The sequence below is a fragment of the Crocuta crocuta genome, unplaced genomic scaffold (genome assembly GCF_008692635.1).
Source record: "Crocuta crocuta isolate KB4526 unplaced genomic scaffold, BGI_CrCroc_1.0 scaffold445, whole genome shotgun sequence".
NCBI classification, from domain to species: Eukaryota; Metazoa; Chordata; class Mammalia; order Carnivora; family Hyaenidae; genus Crocuta; species Crocuta crocuta.
In genome coordinates this window covers 442,228-461,223 of record NW_027530847.1, presented here as the reverse complement: position 1 = coordinate 461,223, position 18,996 = coordinate 442,228, and the positions used below count along the sequence as shown (strand labels likewise).

Here is an 18,996-nt window from a genome sequence, read left to right as displayed (position 1 = left end):
AGAAATAGCCTATCAGAAGGGGAAGACTAGCGAATTTGAGGCAAGCATACCTACAACAACAAAAACTAACTGTTGGCAGCCTAACAGGAAAGAAAGAAACTAAAAATATATTGAAAACAAACACACTCACACACAAAAATAGCACAGCCATTGAGGTTCAACAACCCAGCGCAACTCAAAGAAGACAGCCTGGCAAATTACAGTTAAACATTACCAGGAACCCTCCAAATTATCTAGAAAATGTTAAAGCACACTGGCAGGTGAAAAGACAATGAGTGAAGCAAGTCCAAAATGGTAAACAAACATGAAAAGGACATGATGATCCTGGTGCCTAGCACAAAACAAAGCCAGCAGCTGTCACAGGCTCTGACTGTACAACAGCAATTTCTGAGTCACTATGGAAACTATATTCCACAACAGCTGAGAACACTAGGTTTAAGTAACAGAGCAGGACAGCTCTACTTCAATTTCCATCATGGACACATCCTTCATAATAAATGTTTAAATTAAAAGTTGAGACGCCAAATTACATTTTGCTATTGATTCAACTTCATAATTTCAGAGCTCTGTTCCAGGGAAAGGAGAGGAGAGGAAAGGTGGGGGGTGGGGGGGAACACCTCCCTGCTAAAACCTAATAAAAATTGCCCTTAAGTATCCAAACTAAACTTTAAAAAGAGATAATCTTCTGCTCAAACCTAAAACTGCTCTAAAAATAGAGTTTGAGCCCTGCATTGGGCTCTTTGCGGTCAGTGCAGAGCCCGCTTTGGATCCTCTTCTAGCCCCTCCCCCAACCCGTGTGCAAACACTCTTTCAAAAAAATGTTTAAAAACCCATTTTTGTAAAAGGTAAAACAAAAAATAAAAATAATTTAGTCTTTAATTTTTTTAATGTTTATATTTGAGAGAGAGACAGACAGAGACAGTGCATGAGTGGGGTAGGGGCAAAGAGAGACAGAGACAAACTCTGAAGGAGGCTCAGGCTCGAAATGAGCCATGAGATGATGACCTGAGCCAAAGTCAGATGTTTAACCAACTCAGCCACCCAGGTGCCCAAAAATAGATTACTTTTAAAAATCTTTTTACAGGGGCACCTGGGTGGCTTAGTCGGTTGAGCGTCCGACTTTCACTTAGGTCATGATCTCGCGGTTCGTGGGTTCGGGCCCCGTGTCGGGCTCTGTGCTGACTGCCAGCTCAGAGCCTGGAGCCTGTTTCAATCTGTGACTCCCTCTCTCTCTCTGACCCTCCCCTGCTCACGCTGTCTCTCTCTCTCTCTCTCCTAGAAATAAAAACATTTTTTAAAAAAATCTTTTTACAAAGAGAGAATTTAGTAATATTCTTGTTATTAAATAATTAATTTAATTGATTAATTTAATTAATTTAGTTATCAAATAATTAACTTAACTAATTAATTTAATCAAGTATTTAACAAGTTTCTACTAAGCACTTACTCTAAGTATAGACTTAGGCTGTATATAAACTACTCTCTGTTTAGGAGCAATTCCAGTTACCCCTCCCAAGTTTGATGATGTTCTTAAACCCACAATTTATTATTGAGGTTTTAAGCTTCACAGTCCTATCCTTGTCTCTCAGTGATCTCAGTGGCTCATAAATAATACTGATATCTTTTACATATAAGGAAAGCAAATAACTCAGCCAGCAAAGTAAAGAAAAAAAAAAAAAAGAAGTAGTCAAGCCCTGGTCCCGGCTCCCAACTATCACTTAAAAGGCAAGCATAGAGACAGTGGAAAAGGGAGAAACACTCACTCACTAGGAGTCTCAAAAACAAAGGGCTAGGATGTAAGGGCCATCTGGCTGCGACATCTGTCACCCCACTGATCGCCAGTGTTGATTAGGCTGATCTGGCTGGCTAGGCGGGTGTCCCCTTCCTCCCTCACCGTGCATCCCTCCCAAAGCTGCAGGCTCAGTCTTGGTCGAAGAGGACGACCTTCCCTGATAGAGGAGGACCGTTCTTCAGTCAGGGGTATATGAGTAGCTGCGCTCCCCTGCTAGAACCTCCAAACAAGCTCTCAAAAACAAAGGGCTAAGATAAAAATTTTATCTTAAGGCAAATGTAATAATGATTACTGCCATTGATGGCACACCCTAATATCAGACTTGTCACTCAAAAATGCATTTGCATTCATTCTCTCTTTTAATCTAGTTTAACTGTTCTCATTTCACAAAAAAGAATGCTCATGCTCTGAGGAAAGAAGAGAAGGAAGTAAAAAGGCTTCTTCCTTGGGGCGCCTGGGTGGCTCAGTCGGTTAAGCTTTCAACTTCGGCTCAGGTCATGATTTCACACTTTGTGGGTTTGAGCCCGGCATTGGGCTCTGTGCTAACAGTTCAGAGCCTGGAGCCTACTTCGGATTTTCTGTCTCCCTCTCTCTCTGTCCCTCCCCTGCTCGTTCTCTCCCTCCCTCTCTCTCTCCCTCTCTCAAAAGTGAATAAACATCAAAAAAATTTTTTTTAATAAAAATTAAAAAAAAACAAGGCTTCTACCTCTAGGCTTATAAAATGTTCGTGTTTCCCCATCTTACAATAAAAATTTTTTTAAAAGTTTCCCTTCCATCCTGTTTCTCCCTTTAGTGATCACCTTTCTTAATCACTTGGAAAGTCTTAAAATGTAGTTTACAGTTACTCAAGTAACTTAAGGTTACCCAGTGAAAAGAGCAGAGCTGGAATGAAACCTGAACTCCCCCTTTCCTCTAAGCTACAGAGTCTCCCAGCGCAGTGTCCCTATCGGCTGGTTTCCCCCATTCTGTGACCGCACAGCTCCAAGAGCCCCTCCCTGCTAGATCAGACAAGGAAGAAGACAGCGACACTCCCTGCAGAGTTCAAAGGAACAACAGTCTTAGCCATGCTTTCCTCCTCTCTGCCTAAATCTGGGAGGGAAGAATTCTTGTTATTCTTGACACTGACCTCCTGCCATGTATTGGCAGCTCTGAGTATCCTGTCCCGCTTGCTCTGTTTGGGCCTTCTGACAATGCCAGTTGTATTTTGGCCTTTTTTCTCCCCCATGGTAGTTCATAAGCTGTTCAGAGTGGATCTGATTTGGAATTCAATAAAGACTAGTGGGCATTCAAGGCAGGTCTGTCACTCTGGCTGCTATGAAGGAATCCCAAAGGGGACTTTCACGTAGCTTGTTTCCCTTACTCTGCCATCAGCCAAGGCCAAGGAAGCAGAGTCTACATGCCCACACTCAAGCCTCAGCAGTGTGCTAATGAATGAGTTTATTTATTTGTGGAGCTGGCATGCTTTCCCTTTCCCGGGGCTGTGTACATGGCTATCTCCACCTGGTTTCCTAAACTCCCTCCCCAAGAAGCCTTGCCTTTATGTGGAGAGCATGGGGGCCACCGGACAGTCTGTGGGCAAACAGACAAGTGGGATAAGGCACTTCCTGAAGCCATCTCACCTGACAGTGAGCCTCCTCCAAGAACTACACCCATTCTGTGGCCTGCCTGTCGGACCCAAGAGACCACGCTCCTGGGGAGCAGGTACCAGTGCTTTTAGTTTATGCAGTGTGGATAAAATGATGCTGCATAGGCCTTTGGTTTGGGCAAAAGGCTACATGTGTGTTTGAACAGAGTGACTGGCTGGGGGAGGAAGAGAAAGGATACACACATGGCCAGGGCTCACCATATATAGCAGGTCTGAAGCTGCTGGAATCCAGCATGAGCTTGAAAGCCCTACAGCTGCACCAAAACTGCTGTGGCAGTTTTAAAGAAACCTCTTGCAAAGGCCCCAGAGTGCCTGCCAAGGCAGTTCTCTGGCTGGACTGAGACTGGGACCAGTCTGTTTTCCAACTCCTTCCCACGTGCACAATTTACTTCCTTCTCTTCTTTCTCAGAGGCTTCTTCCCCCAGACTTATAAAAACATTCCAGTTTTTTCCCCACCTTAAAATGAAAAAATAAAAACAGGAACACTTAGGTGGCTCAATCAGCTGAGTGTCCAACTCTTGATTTCGGCTCTGGTCATGATCTCACAGTTGAGGGATCAAGCCCCAAGCTGGGCCCCTCGCTGGTCATGGAGCCTGCTTAAGATTCTCTCTCTCTCTTTCTCCCCCCCACCACCAGCATCCCTGCCCCACTCATGCTCACTGTCTCTCTCTCAAACAAAATAAAAGTAGAAAACAAATAACAAAATGCTCTCCTCTGTCCTGTTTCCCCTCTAGTAATTATCAGTCTTAATCGTTTGGAGTATCTTAAAATGTAGTTTACAATTACTTCTTACCCTTCTAATAACTTCTCAAGATCCCACGTCCTCTGGTGCCCAGGAAGCTAATGCAACTGCTTGTCTTGACCATCCCTAGGCAGTCCCCCTTCCCCTGTGTTCCCATAAGATCTGTAGGTCTGTTACACATAGCGCTTATCACCCTGAACTATTTTCAGGTCCACTTGTAGCCTCTCCCAGGACAAAGACAGCAAGTACCAAGAAACACAGTTTCATATCATTGGTGATCAATGCCATGCTGTTCATATTCATGGGAAAAAAAACCGCCATCTCCATGACCACCAAAAGGGAACACTCAAGCAGGAAGCCAAGTGTCGCAGAAGGAACAGTTAGCTTCAGATTTGGATTTCAGATTCCCCATTACAGATGAAGGGGCCTGTGAACAAATTCCTTAAAATTGCCAAAACTGTATAAATGAGAGGGTTGAATTAGATTTATGGTTTTTAAACTGTGGTCTGAGTTTCCACAGAGCTACATAAGGGTCCCTTACCAGTGCACACGTTGTAAAGACCTGACTGAGCAGGTCATTCCCACTTCCTCCATCCAAATATCTATTCATATATGGTGAACAGCATAAAATTTCATATTTAAAAAGGGCCCAGTTGATAAAAAGACCGAACCACTAGATCTTTTTACTTGCAATGCTTTTCCCCCACCCTTCGACTTGCTAACTTCTACTCATCAGTTTAAACGTCATCTCTTTGGGGCACCTGAGTGGCTCAGCTGGTTGAGCGTCCGACTTTGGCTCAGGTCATAATCTCATGGTTCGTGGGTTCAAGCCCCGCACCGGGCTCTGTGCTGACAGCTCAGAGCCTGGAGCCTGTTTCGGATTCTATGTCTCCCTCTCTCTCTGCCCCTCCCCCACTCCTGCTATGTTTCTCTCTGTCTCAATAATAATAAACATTTAAAATAAATAAATAAATAAATAAACAAACATCATCTCTTCAATGAAGCCCTCCCTCAGTGACCCATCCCCCCATCTAAATTATGCACCCCTCTTCTCCCTGCCATTTCCTCTCATCATGCTATTCCCCCTGTATTCTATTAATGATTTAATGTCTCTCTCCCACACTCTAAGCCCTGTGAGAGTAGAGTTTTGCCACTTTCACCCAACCAAAAGACAGTTGCCAGGACCCTTCCAAATGCTGTGGGAGTCAAGTCAGATCTGAGGCCATCAATTACTTAATGAACATTTATTGATAGGCTAAGAGACACAGAACTATGGGAAGAAATATCTCATTTTCACATCTTTCCAAAAAGATAAAAATAATTCTTGCTCTCAATAAAGTCACCATCCACAAAGAAGACTGATACGATAAAACATAAAAATGTTATGTGATGAGTGCTATGACAGAGGTCCCTAAAATACTAAGGAAACACAGAAGAGGAACTAACTCTTGCTTTCAAAGGAAAGGGAAGGTTTCAAAGAGGAATGATACGTGAGTTGGATACTGAATGAAAAAACAGGAGTTTATAAGGTAGAAGGAGAGAGGAGGGCTTTCTGGATAGAAGCCCTTGATATTTCTATTATATAAGATTGTTTTATCTTGCAAAGGAGGGAGCGATGGTGATAGCAGTGCCTAGAATAGAACAGAATAATATGAGAGTAGCAAAGGTGGTATATTTGGTGGGATCTGAAGGTCATGCTAAGAAATACACTCTGTCCTGAGAATAATGGAGAATATTAGGGAGTGTGTGTGTGTGTGCGTGCGCGCGCGCGCGTGCATGAGCACATGCATGTGGGTACATGCTCATTCAATTTGTATTGGGAAGATCAATAGCATGTGAAGGTGGAAGTTGGAAGTCAAAGACCAGTTTTCAGGTACTGTTTCTCATAATCCAGTAAAATCAATTTAACTAGTGACATCTTAAATTTTTTCTTTAAAACGAATTCAAATGGAATAGAAAATATCAGAGATTATCTAACATTGTAAGGACAAGTTTTACAAAACTGTAGTATCAGAAACGTGTGTGTTCTGGGTTGCAAAGTAAAATTCATTTGTTACTGTGGGTCATGAGCAAAAAGTTTGAATGGGTGACTGGTGAGTGACTAGATGAAGGGGGTATGGGAAGAGTCAGGGAGGTCTCCCCAGTTTCTGGTGTGGACACCTGAATAGTTTGCAATGCCATTGCCCAAGACAGGGAACAGAGGAGGAGGCCTGCTTTTATCAAGTCCACATTTGGATGCAGGAAAGCTAGACAGCAACCTCTCTCAACAATTTCTGAGCAGCCACAGTCAATACTAATCTTGTTCGGCAAAGACAAAGGACACACAGTCATTGCAGCTGCTACAAGTTCACATGAATATATAAGGCCCCTCTAGAAACTGGAAATATACAAAAAATCTTGGGAACTAGAGAAGGCAGACAGGATAAGGGAATCATCAATACCTTCTCCAGGGGAACTAAAAGGATGTGAGAAATCCTGTCCCTATTCTAAGAGCCAACAGGGAGCCATCACCCTTGGGAACCTAAGGAAGTTTTCTGAAGAGTTCACTGCCAGGATATTCTGTTTATTAGGGTTTTCCCCCCCCCTTGGGGGATGGGGCAGATTCTTTCTACTTTTATGACTGCTTTCTAAGCCTCCCAACCTTTCCCTCATACTACCACCTACAGGAGGTATTTCAACCCTATACATCTGTAGCAAGTCCACTGAGCCCTGTAATAATGGACTCGGCTATCTTTCAGTTACCCTCTTAGAGTTTCAGGCTAAGAGAATAGGGCTGGAAGAACATAGCTTCTCCACAGACTTGGAGTGGATCCATTACTCCTCCTAATACCCCTACCCCTCAGAACAGAAAGTTTCCCCAATTCTTCTTGGAGGATAACAGCACAAGTGGGCCCCAAACTACCTTTATGGCAACCTTTCCCACTAAATTCCCCCATAAACCTGCCCCGGACACTTCAGATAACTGGATGTCCTTGCTCATATATCCTGGGTGTTTTTCCTGTTATTCCCTCAACCTAAAATGCCCACAGATATTCTACTCACCCTTCATGGTACATCTCAATGTCATCTCTACTACAGAGCACTCTTTATCCAATACTGCCCCTCCTCCACAGCCAGCACCAAATTTGAATTTAGTTATACCTCCTTGTCCTTCCAGAGTATCTGTTTGTGCCTTGGGCACAGCACTTCTTTCACTGTCATCCATTACGGGCAATTGTACTTCCTGCCTGTTAACTGCTAGATGATGCACACCACGTCATACCCTTCTCTCCAAAGCCCCACAGTCCTTAAAACACAGTAGGTCCCCAATAAGAGTTTGTTGATTCAAACTGGAAAGCTGCTGATTCATTCCACTAAAGACTGCAGATGGTGAGAACTAAAGAGAGAGGGTGGAGGGGAGACCAAGTGTAGATTTGAAGCAGACAGCCTCCCTCCCCTTACTTAACTGGTAGTAAGTAGTACTCCCCACTCCTCTGAGAAAGGAAACTAACCTCAGCAAGGAAGACGCAGCAAGAGTGTCTGGAAACAGTGGCTATCTTGAAAGAACTGTAAGTAGTTTCAAGGTTCTCCTGGCTTCTATTAGTCAGGGATTGACCTTGAGATGTGGTCACAGGGATTATATATTTTATTTTGCCATCCACTCCCTCTAACACTCTGATACCTCTAGCTATATGGGAAATAAAGAGCCTTTCATACAAGCTCTGAATATTATCTTTGAGCTCCTCTGGGAACAGCCTAGCCTCCTCTGAACTCTTCCACCTTTCCAGTGAGTAATTCTACAGTGCCACCTCTGCAGCCTTTTCCTCTTGAAAAAGTAGTTTTCCTCTCAGGATACCCAGCTTCCCTCCCTAAACCTTTTCCTAACTTCACCATTTGGATAGAGGTAGTTTGCTTTCACAGCTATGTGACTAAAAGACGTGGTACATTTCAAAGACTAGCAAAATTAGTAAAGGTTTTAATAGTTGCGACTTCCTCTGTGATCCCACAGGCACTACTTAATTAGGTCATTCCAATTTATCACTCACTATTTTAAATATCTTCTCTCCTGGGGCTCCTGGGTGGCTCAGTCAGTTGAGCATCCAACTTTTGATTTCACCTCGGGTCATGATCTCATGGTGCATGGGACTGAGCCCCACATAAGGCTCTGTGCTAAAAGCGTGAAGCCTGCTTGGGATTCTCTCTCTCCCTCTTTCTCTGCCCCTCCCCTGGACTTGCATGTGCACGCTCTCTCTCTCTCTCTCAAAATAAATAAATAAAAATTTTAAAAAAGAAAAAGAAATTAAATATCTTATCTCCCTCACTAGACTGTGAGCTTCTTGAGAACCACAACCAGTTCCCAGCAAACTCCCCAGGACATAGTGTGCACTCAATGAAGTACCCGCTTAGAAAAAAATAACTTGAAATAAATTGCCACCTTATGCCCCTTAGCCAATCTCAGTGACTATGTGAGTTGAGAAGAAATACTTCAGAGGTGATCAAAACCAAAAAGTCTTTATATAGTAGTCAGTCCTGTGATGCAAAGCTCAGCTGAAGGCAGTCTCAAACAAGGGTCCTTTTGACAGGGCAACCATTCCCCACGTTCCTCAGATACTCACTATGGTCAAAGTAGTAAACTTAGTTCTCCAGAATTTACTTTCCCAAGATCTGGCAGTTCAATAAATGCATTCCCCAGCCCCCACTTCAACGTCTCTCCTATATCCTTCTGACCTTTAATACTGTGTAACATTAGATGAAAAATTGATTTTTTTTGGCTACTTAATTTGCAGCTGAAGAAAAAATATACTGTTTAAGGTGTGAAATATTTTTACATGCAACAAACCTGGCACAAATCTAACCTGTATGCACATTTTAGAGGTACAGGCGTAAATGTCAGTGCTATAATTTGTTATAAGTTTCTGATGACCAGCAATGAAAATGACCACGGATTCTCACAATTCAAACCACTTTTACGTAAATGTGAACTTTCCTAAAACAGCCAAGGGAGAGAACTTTCCATGCAAGCTCATAGAGTCTCTAAGAGATACTGATAGCATTGTTCACTGGGTTAGGTGTTCTTTGAGAAAACCTACAAATATTAGTTTCTTTCTGGGACTATGCTTTGACCTTTAATAAAAATGTGCTTTAAGACACTACTTATTAAAATGAAAGGAATAGTTTTTAATGCCTGAACAACTGCCATTTCATATATTCAGCCCTGCTGAAGGCTATACCTTACAAGTCAGCAGTTTAAAAAAAAAAAAAAAAAAAAATTTGGTGACTTTACTTAAATTGCTCACTTACCAGACGTGAAGCAGAGTTATAAGAAACCATGAATTGAATGTATCAGGCATCTGACACCCTAGAAAATAATAATAAAGTATGAATATGTGACAGTTCAGAGGATACTGACTATATTTTAAATATTGTTAGGAATCTGTTCAACTAAAATATATGGCAGTTACAGTGCTCTCTGATTATGCTACCATAGAGAGGGCCAGTGGAACCACAGGATAAGACTATGAGTTGAAAGAGTATTGAATGCAGTCAGACAACAAGCCCTCTAGTTCCAGCCCTGTTACCACTTTGCTGTGTGGCCTTGTGTGACTTTTCTTCTCAGAAGCTGTTTTCTCACTTTGTATAATGTGGCCTAGATGATCTGTATGGTTCCTTCCAACTTACATGCTATTTTCCCTTCCTGGTCTCGAATTCTTCTGGAAAGCTAGGAAGACACTACTTTGCCTACCCCAATTAAATACAGGCTTTTTTCATTTGAGCCCCACTAAGTCTAAGTTGTTCTAGTTTCTTTTTCCTGTCTTCCTTAAGGCGACCCAGTGTGCTAGAAACATGGGAATGCTGAATGATTCATCCAAAATAAATGACCGGAAGAAAGAAGTGGGGCTCTAGGGAGTAGTAGTTGAATAAGAAAGCAGATTGTATCTAATGAAAGGCCATTCAACAACCTGCAGGAATGATAAAATTGGGCTTTAAGATACCAAAACTCAGGTCAGTGCTGAGACATCCAAACCTCTTAATTCTCAGATCTCTAGGAAATGCCTCTGGCTAGATGAGGGGTCCTGCACTGAATGCTGAATGTGCCCACCCTGTTATGTGACAGGGAGATAAGCTAGAGCAAGAAGACAAAGAAAAATGAGTATCAGTGGGAAATGTGGGCCCTTCGGGCAGAATCAGTCTTTTGGAGCAATAACTCAGGATAAAAGGCATATATTCTGCCTTGCAGCAAACAATGAAGTATACAACGCACTAAATGATAACAAAAAGGGGCCAGTAGGAGAAAAAACACAGGGCAGGACCTCTGTGAAGGACACTAATACCACCAATATATTATAATAAAGAGCCATAATTCCTTGTAAGCTTACTGTGTGTGTGAGACATTATAAATGGCACTTACAGGCATGAACTCAATGAATCCTACCAAGCCTATGAGGTGGGTATTAATATTACCCTCATTTCTCAGGTGAGAAAATGGACTCTTAGATCATGACCACTGCCCAAGGTCACACAGCTATGAAATGAAACATCTGGGATCAAACTCAGATCTGCTGGATTCCAGGCACCACAGTCTTAATCACTAACTGCTTCCCTAATACTATAATCAGAACCTAACATTCACTAAGGGCCCATACTTCCTGCCAGGTCTACCACTAGTCATGTCAATAATTATCTCACTTAATCCTCACTTTAACCCTGAAGGGAGGTATTGTAATATTCATTTTAGAGGCTCAAAAAGGCTAAGTAACTTGAGGGCAGCCACAATATTAACAAGCTAGCGGTTGGGCTGGAGTTTAAGTCCAAGTCCGTCACAAAGTGACACCAAAATACTCTGGTGAGTGTACTGGGAGGTGCCCAGCAGTTGTCAAGTGGACTTCCTCTTGGAACCCAGCAGGAGGGAGGTGAAGGCTGGCCTGGCCAACCATACAGCTATTAAGACACATGCCATCTGAGAGTGGGCCAACCACCCTCCACCTAGAACAAGAATAGCCATGAGAAACTCTCAAGCCCAGATCTGAAGTTGGGTCTTTTTTGGATGCTAGAACAAAACATTAAAAAGAAAAGTTTTCTTGGAAGTCTGTCTTTCAATCTGGAAAATGAAATTTGGCTGCTTCTAAAGGACAATCTGTTCAATTGCTACCTCTACATCAAAGCTTCTCAGCAGCCTCCAGGAGCCTTTCCAATTTTCTCAGAGAGGGAATCAGTTCTTGGGCTGGAAAGCAAAGACAGACAGACAGGCCAGCAGCTGGACTTGGGTCACAATTTTCCATTCTGGGGGTCGGCTTAGGGCTGAGGATGGGAAAAGAGCTGGCATACTGACTCCCTGTACCTACTGGGGTCAGAACAGAAACCCATAGAGTCAAGTCCTAAAAAACAAGACCACTGAATGTCTGACCATGAGCAACGCAAAAGCACAGCAGATCTTTAGCTGGATATTTAAACACTTCAAAGTTAAAATCTGTTACTGTCTTTTGCCACAATCACACTCTTGCAACAATATACGTTCAGTGCATTATTTTCTGAGACTGTGTACTTTCTTTCTCAGTACCAGGCTGGATAAAATTAGTAATTCATTGCTCCTATGGACTGGCAGTACTAACACAGTTATTTTTTTAATGCAGGTTCTAGGGTCAGACCTCCTGATTCAAAACCTCGACTCTACCTCTTACTTGCTATGTGACTCTGGGTAAAGTAGCTTAGCCTTCTTCATGCCTCAGCTGTCTTCTCCATAAAAATGGGGAGAACAGAAGAACCTACCTTAATAGGATTTGTGAGGACTAAATGAGATAAGGCCTGTAAAACGTTTAGCAAGATGGTTAATAGTTAATACGTACTAATAAATATTCACTATGGTTGTTTCTCAGAATTATTTAAACACTAGAGTTTAAAATATCTTAAATAGGTCACTATTTAAGACTGTGTCAATAAAATGATGAACCTCAATCACTGACTCAGAACTTACTCATTAAGAAGCCTCCTCTCCAGGGTAGTCTCTTAAGAGCTAAAAACAAAGCAGTTTTCAGACAGTATGGAAGGAATTAAACACAAACTTTACTAATTGGGCCCCTCTGCTCCAAACTGCTCTTCATAACAGAACTGATCTCCAGAAGACCAGTTAGCAAACGACTGTATGCTCACAGAGGGTATGCTCATTTATGTCACAAATGACATATACTATCAGAACATCTTGAAGACAATATGTGACTGGCTATTAAAGTTATCTCACCAGTCAGAATCCCCAGTGTGTACGCCTCTGGATCAAGACTTTTGAACACTCTGGCTCTGAGATGACAGAGAGTCTATAACTTGGACATTTTATTAGGGCCTATCACAAGCACATTGTTAGTGAACAATTCATTCTTATACAATCTTTGTGAATTAACACTGGCTTCACTTTTGTTGGAAGAGTGAGGATGACAAGATTGAGCTACCTAAGCCTCTCTATCCTTTTTAAAAAGTACTGAATGGTCAGGACTCTAAAAGTCAAGTCCTTAAATACTAAATATCGAAGGGAGCAACAGCCACTTTAAAGGTGTAATCTTGGGAATCAATATATATATTCTCTTCCTTTACCCCAAACCTATCTGGCCTACCCTTTAGAATCTTTCTTCAGAAGATACAAGGGGCACCTAGGCGGTAGGTTAAGCGTCCGACTTTGGCTCAGGTCATGTTCTCACGGTTCATGAATTCAAACCCCACGTTGGGCTCTGTGCTGACAGCTCAGAGCCTGGAAACTGCTTCGGATTCTATGTCTCAGTCTCTCTCTCTGCCCCTCCCCTGCTCGTGTTCTCTCTCTCTCTCTCAAAAATCAATAAATTAAAAAAGAAAAAAAAAATTTTAAAAGAAGACGCAAGAAAGACAGTCTCATTGTTTCACTGATATTTATCTGCTTCCAAATGGTATTTACCAGATTGGCTCCCTTTTTTATTCACTTGCCACAGCTTGGAACCACTATGGTTTGATTTTAAAATTTAATCTACCCAAAAATGACAAAGATGGACCATAATGGAACATAATATAAATGAACAAGCTATAAAACTAAAAGGTAATTCTCAGGGCACCTGGGTGTCTCAGTCTATTAAGTGTCTGGCTTCAGCTCAGATCATGATCTCACAGTATGTGAGTTCAAGCCCCACATTGGGAGCTGTGCTGTGCTCTGCTGATAGCTTGAAGCCTGGAAGCTGCTTCAGATTCTAGGTCTCCCTTTCTCTCTACCCTTCGCCCCCCCCACCAAAAAAATACATAAAACATTAAAAATAATAATGAGTGGGCTGCCGGGATGGCTCAGTCGGTTAAGCATCCGACTTCGGGTCAGGTCATGTTCTCTCAGTCGGTGGGTTCCAGTCCCACATTGGGCTTTGTGCTGACAGCTCAGAGTCTAGAGCCTGCTTCAGATTCTGCATCTCCTTCTCTCTCTTTGCCCCTCCCCTACTTGCTAGTGGACACGCTCTCTCTCTCTCAAAAGTAAATAAACATTTTAAAAAAATTTAATAATAATAATAAATAAATAAAAAGCAATTCTCAAACTGAGTCCAAAAAAACCTTAATCAAGGGGCATCTGGCTGGCTCAGTCAGTAGAACATCTGACTCTTGATGCACGGTTATGAATTCAAGCCCCACACTGGGCATGCAGCCTACTTTAAAAAAAGGAAACAAAAGAAAAAACCCAAAACAAACAAAAAACTTAAGTAAGTGGGGTATCACTGAAAAATGTACTGCCTCCCCAGGTAACATTTTAAAAGGCAAAGCTGGAACAAAGTTCACTGAGGCATTTGTCCTCTAATACATATAAATATCAGTTTACAATACTAATAGAATATCTCCTAGAGGAGTTCTCATTTAAAAACAATAAAATACAAAAAAAATTAAGATGGATTACAATTTATAATTTACAGTTACATTCATTCATAGGCAATATGTTATAATGGAAAATTCCTGGCCTTTAAGCCAGACAACACAGGATCAGCCTTAGCTAAGCAATTTTAGGAAATTATGTAGTCTCTTTACACTTCGACTGTTTATGAAAGGAAAATAAAAATGCAAATAAGAATACAAGTCTTTCCAAACCCATAAGGCTTTGTAACTCCTAAATGAAACACATGTAAAAGTATATCATGTGAATGTGGATTATTCACATACAATGGTAATAATTTTTAAAAACTTTTATTTTTATAAGTAGTCTACAACAGATTATAAACTGAAACATGGTATGTTACCTTAAATATGTAATAATGATCTCATTATTCAATCTATAATATTAACTCAAGGATCTTCAATAATGAGGACTGGCTAAGACAGATAGCTAGTAAACATCCTTTTAAAATAATTATGAAAATTTATGAGTTACTTTTGAAATCAAATATTAAATAGATATCTGAGGATTAGGTTTTAAAAAGATCTGATGAGGGGTGTCTGGGTGGCTCAGTTGGTTCAGCATCTAACTCTTGATTTCGGCTCAGGTCATATCTCATAGTTCATGGGATCAAACCTAGCATCAGGCTCTGCACTAACTGCACAGGGCCTGCTTGGGATTCTCTCTCCTTCTCTCTCTCTCTACCTCTCCCCTGTTCATCCATGCACATTCTCTCTCTAAAAATAAAGTTAAAAATAAACAAACAAATAAATAAATAGATCTGATGAGGGGTGCCTGGGTGGCTGTCAGTTAAGCATCCGACTTTGGCTCAGGTCATGATCTCAGTTTGTGGGTTCGAGCCCTGCACCAGGCTCTGTGCCCTGGAGCCTGCTTCAGGTTCTGTGACTCCATCTTTCGCTGCCCCTCCCCCACTCACACTCTTGTATCTCTCTCCTTCTCAAAAATAAATAAACACTAATTTTTTTTTAAACATCTGATGAAAAATAATTGGGGAAATGTATTCCAAAAACCACTTAAGAAAACTCCAGGGGCATGTGGGTGGCTCAGTTGGTTAAGCGTCCTTATGTACCTTTTGACCCAATTATCCTTCAACAGAAAGAAAACAAAATCATTAGGCATATGCCAGGGTTAACCAAAACAATTAAAAACTAGAAATAAAAGGGCAATGATTGGCAAAAAAAAAAGTTCATTTTATGTCAAAATGCTAAGTAAAACATCCAGAATGTAGAACAATATTTGTTTACTTTGAGTACTCATACGTAAAAAGATACATGTGTGGAAAAATGTCAAAGTAGTGGATAAATTTTTAGGTTTCTTCTTTTTTCAAACTTGTTAAAATGTCTTATTTATAGGGTTCTTTTGGCCTTTGTTTATTCTATTAAAAGAGAAAAATAAGCAGCTTTTATTATATACCTTGTCCAGAAAAAACTATTTCACCAGAGACTCAAGACCTATTTTACTAAGATACAGTCATAAAAATGAAAAGATTTTTTTTAAAGATTTTATTTTTAAGTAATCTCTACACCCAGTGTGGGGTTCAAGACCAAAAGTCACATGCTCTACCAGCTGAGCCAGCCAAGCACCCTATGAAAAGTAGATTCATTTTCCTTTTCAGAACTATCAAAAACAGTAACTTACTTAGAAAGAATTCCTCGAAGTCAGTTTTCTCCACACAGCTAGTATACATGCGCAGGGCCGCAATCTTAATCTTCTAGATAAGAAAAATAAAACCAAACTCAAGATATGACCAAGTGGATGTTCTAGTGCTATTAGACACAAGTCACAAAATCTTGTATTTGTTCAACTAGGATGATGAGTCCAAACTTGTCTCTAGGCAAACTTAATAGCTTAACCAATATCAATTCTATCCTTCTTTTCTTAAAGCCAACCATTCACAGACATTTTTTACATTTATGAGTTAGCATCAAAATGTCAAAAAGATTCTTCCAATATTTAAATGAAATCTCTCCTTTAACTCAAACTCATTTCATCACATTTGAGTCTCTATACCACTATTCAGCATCATTCACATTAACTCTTTATAATCTGAAACCCTTTATATTAAAAAATTACCCATTCTTATGACCAAAATCAAACAAGCAAAAACAAAAACTTAAACAAAAAACAAACAAACAAAACCTCAATCCTTCGATCTTTCCTCAGAAGCACTACTATCTATTCTGTCTTTTTTATATCTTGGAGAAGTGATAATTTTTTTCTATATTTTCCCTAGTTTTATAGTTTGCTGATTAAGAAGACTGTGCATACAAATAAGGGTTTTTAGTGAATGTAAAAAAAATACAGTAAAAGTATCAACTGTTTACTATTCCCAAAAGCACTAAGAATTCTCTTAGTACCTTTATAAAAAAAAATTTTTTAATGTTTATTTATTTTTGAGAGACAAAGAGAGCACAAGCAGGGGAGGAGCAGAGGATCTGGATGACAGCAGACAGCTGGATGCAGAGCTTGACCTCACAAACCGCAAGATCATGACCTGAGCTGAAATTGAGTCATATGCTTAACCAACTGAGCACCCCAAATTCTCTTAGAATCTTGATCTGAGTGGTGGTTTTAATTTATTCATTGAGTTGTATACTTAAGATTTGTATATTTTACTGTATGTACATTATGCCTTCATAAAAATAAATCTAAATGTGAAGAATAAATTCTTTTACGAGTTGAACTGTAGGCCTGAAGATCAACTCAGTACTCAAGTAAGGAAGTATTTCCAAGGACTTTGAATTAAATAAATTAGCCCATCCACAACAAGCTTATAAGAAGCTTACTTTTTCTTAAAATGACAGAGAATTACAAACGCAAATATACAGACTAAAATAATCTACACAAATTGAGACTGAAACAGAAACTGAAGAAAAAACAATCCAGAACTTTAGCAAAGCTATGTTTTTAAGGTTCAAAGTCACCAAAAATATACTACATCCAATGTTATATAATGCTCATATTTCTCTATACAATCTAGAGTCAAAACAACAGTGTCTCTGATGGGCAGAAATACCTAGAATAAATTAAAGAAGGATTATGTCTCAAATTATAATTAAGATTTTTTTCTTTACTAATTTGAGATCTGTCACGTTTTCAAGGCTTTCAGAGTAAAGCTCATATGAGAGGAAACAGAATAAACATAACAACTGGAAAACAGACCTATCTACCTAGGAAATAAATCAGCATTTGAAGCCAATTTAAGCAAACCCATGGGAAGTCACAAAAAAAGAAGAGCAAATTAAACCTAAAAAGCAAGCAAAAAGATATAATAAAGAACAGAGATTCATAATATTAGAAACAGAAAAATCACACAGAAAATCAAAGAAGCCAAAGCTGGTTCCTTGAAATTATCGATAAAATTGATAAAATGTAAGTAGAACTGATCAAGAAAAGAAAAAACAGGAAAGATAAAAATTAGCAATATCAGGAATCAGAAAGGAGGCACACCTGGGTGGCTCAATTGGTTAAGTGTCCAACTTCAGTTCAGGTCATGATCTCTGTCTTCATATTCTGTGTCTCCCTTTCTCCCTGCCCTTCTCTCGTGCCTTCGCACATGTATGCCCTCTCTCTCTCTCTCAAAAAAAAAAAAAACACATAAAAAAAAAAGAATCAGAGAGGATACCACAACATATCCTAAGGATATGAAGGGAATATTATGAACATCTTTAGGACAATAGATTTGATTATCAGAGAAAATGGATAAATTCTTGAAGAACACACTACCCAAACTCCCTAGAATAAATAACATGAATAGTCCTGTATCTATTAAAGAAATAGGATTTGTGGTTAAAAAAAAAAAACACCTTCTCCAAAGAAAACTCCACATATTCAGACAATCTTCAACATCACTCAATGTTGATAGAAGGGGTGCCTGAGTGGCTCAGTTGGTCAAGGTTCTGACTTCAGTCTGAGGTCATGACCTCATGGTTCATGAGTTCAAACCCCGCATCTGGCTATCTGCTGTCAGTGCAGAGCCCACTTTGGATCCTCTGTCTCCCATTCTCTCTGCCCCACCCCATGCTTTCCTCTCTCTCTCTCAAAAATAAATAAACTTAAGTTCATAGCAACACTCTCAACAATAGCCAAAACACAGAAAGAGCCTAAGTGTCCATCAACGGACGAATGGATCAAGAAGATGTGGTTAATCTATACGATGGAATACTACATGGCAATGAGAAAGAATGAAATCTGGCCATGTGTAGCAACATGGATGGAACTTGAGGGTGTTATGCTGAGCAAAATAAGTCAGGCAGAGAAGGACAGCTACCATATGTTTGCACGTACAGGAGGATTAGGAGGAACTTAACAGAGGACCATGGGGGAGAAGAAGGTGGGAAATAGTGGGGGAGAGGGAGGGAGGCAAACCATGAGAGACTCTTGAATGCTGAGAACAAACTGAGGACTGATGGGTGTGTGGGGGGGTGATGGGCATGGAGGAGGGCACTTGTGGGGATGAGCACTGGGTATTGTTGGAAACCAACTTGACAATAAACTACTTATAAAAAACAAACAAATAAACTTAAAATAAAAGGACACTAAATCTACATAAACTGTTCCAGAAAATAGAAGGGAAATACACTTTCTAGCTCCTTCTACAAGGCCAGTATTACCCTGATATCAAAATCAAAGTCATTAGAAGAAATAAAACTATAGAGCCATAGCCTTCATGAACATGGATGTAAAACTCCTTGACAAAATATTAACAAATCAAGCATAGCAATATTTTTTAAAGATTTTTTACTTTTAAGTAACCTCTACACCCAACATGGGGCTTGAACTCAACCCCGAAATCAAGAGGTGCACGTTCTACCAACTAAGCCATAAGGTACCCCAAATCTAGCAATATTTTTTTTTTTGAGAGAGAGACAGAGACAGAGACAGAGAAAGCATGAGCAGGGGAAAGGAGCAGAGGGAAAGAGAATCTTAAGTAGGCTCCATGATCAGTGCAGAGC

The 18,996-nt window shown here is 40.3% G+C and overlaps 1 protein-coding gene across 1 annotated transcript in view; it reads right to left on the bottom strand.

Moving 5' to 3' along the window:
- The window catches only part of UQCC1 (ubiquinol-cytochrome c reductase complex assembly factor 1), a 98,951-nt gene that overhangs the window by 50,368 nt on the left and 29,587 nt on the right, over window positions 1–18,996 (bottom strand). Inside the window, exons 5-6 of the mRNA XM_077769276.1 lie at window positions 15,680–15,752; window positions 9,460–9,517 (exon numbers count right to left, since the gene is read on the bottom strand). Coding sequence (XP_077625402.1) covers window positions 9,460–9,517; window positions 15,680–15,752 — 131 coding nt within the window. The remainder of the gene's footprint in view (window positions 1–9,459; window positions 9,518–15,679; window positions 15,753–18,996) is intronic.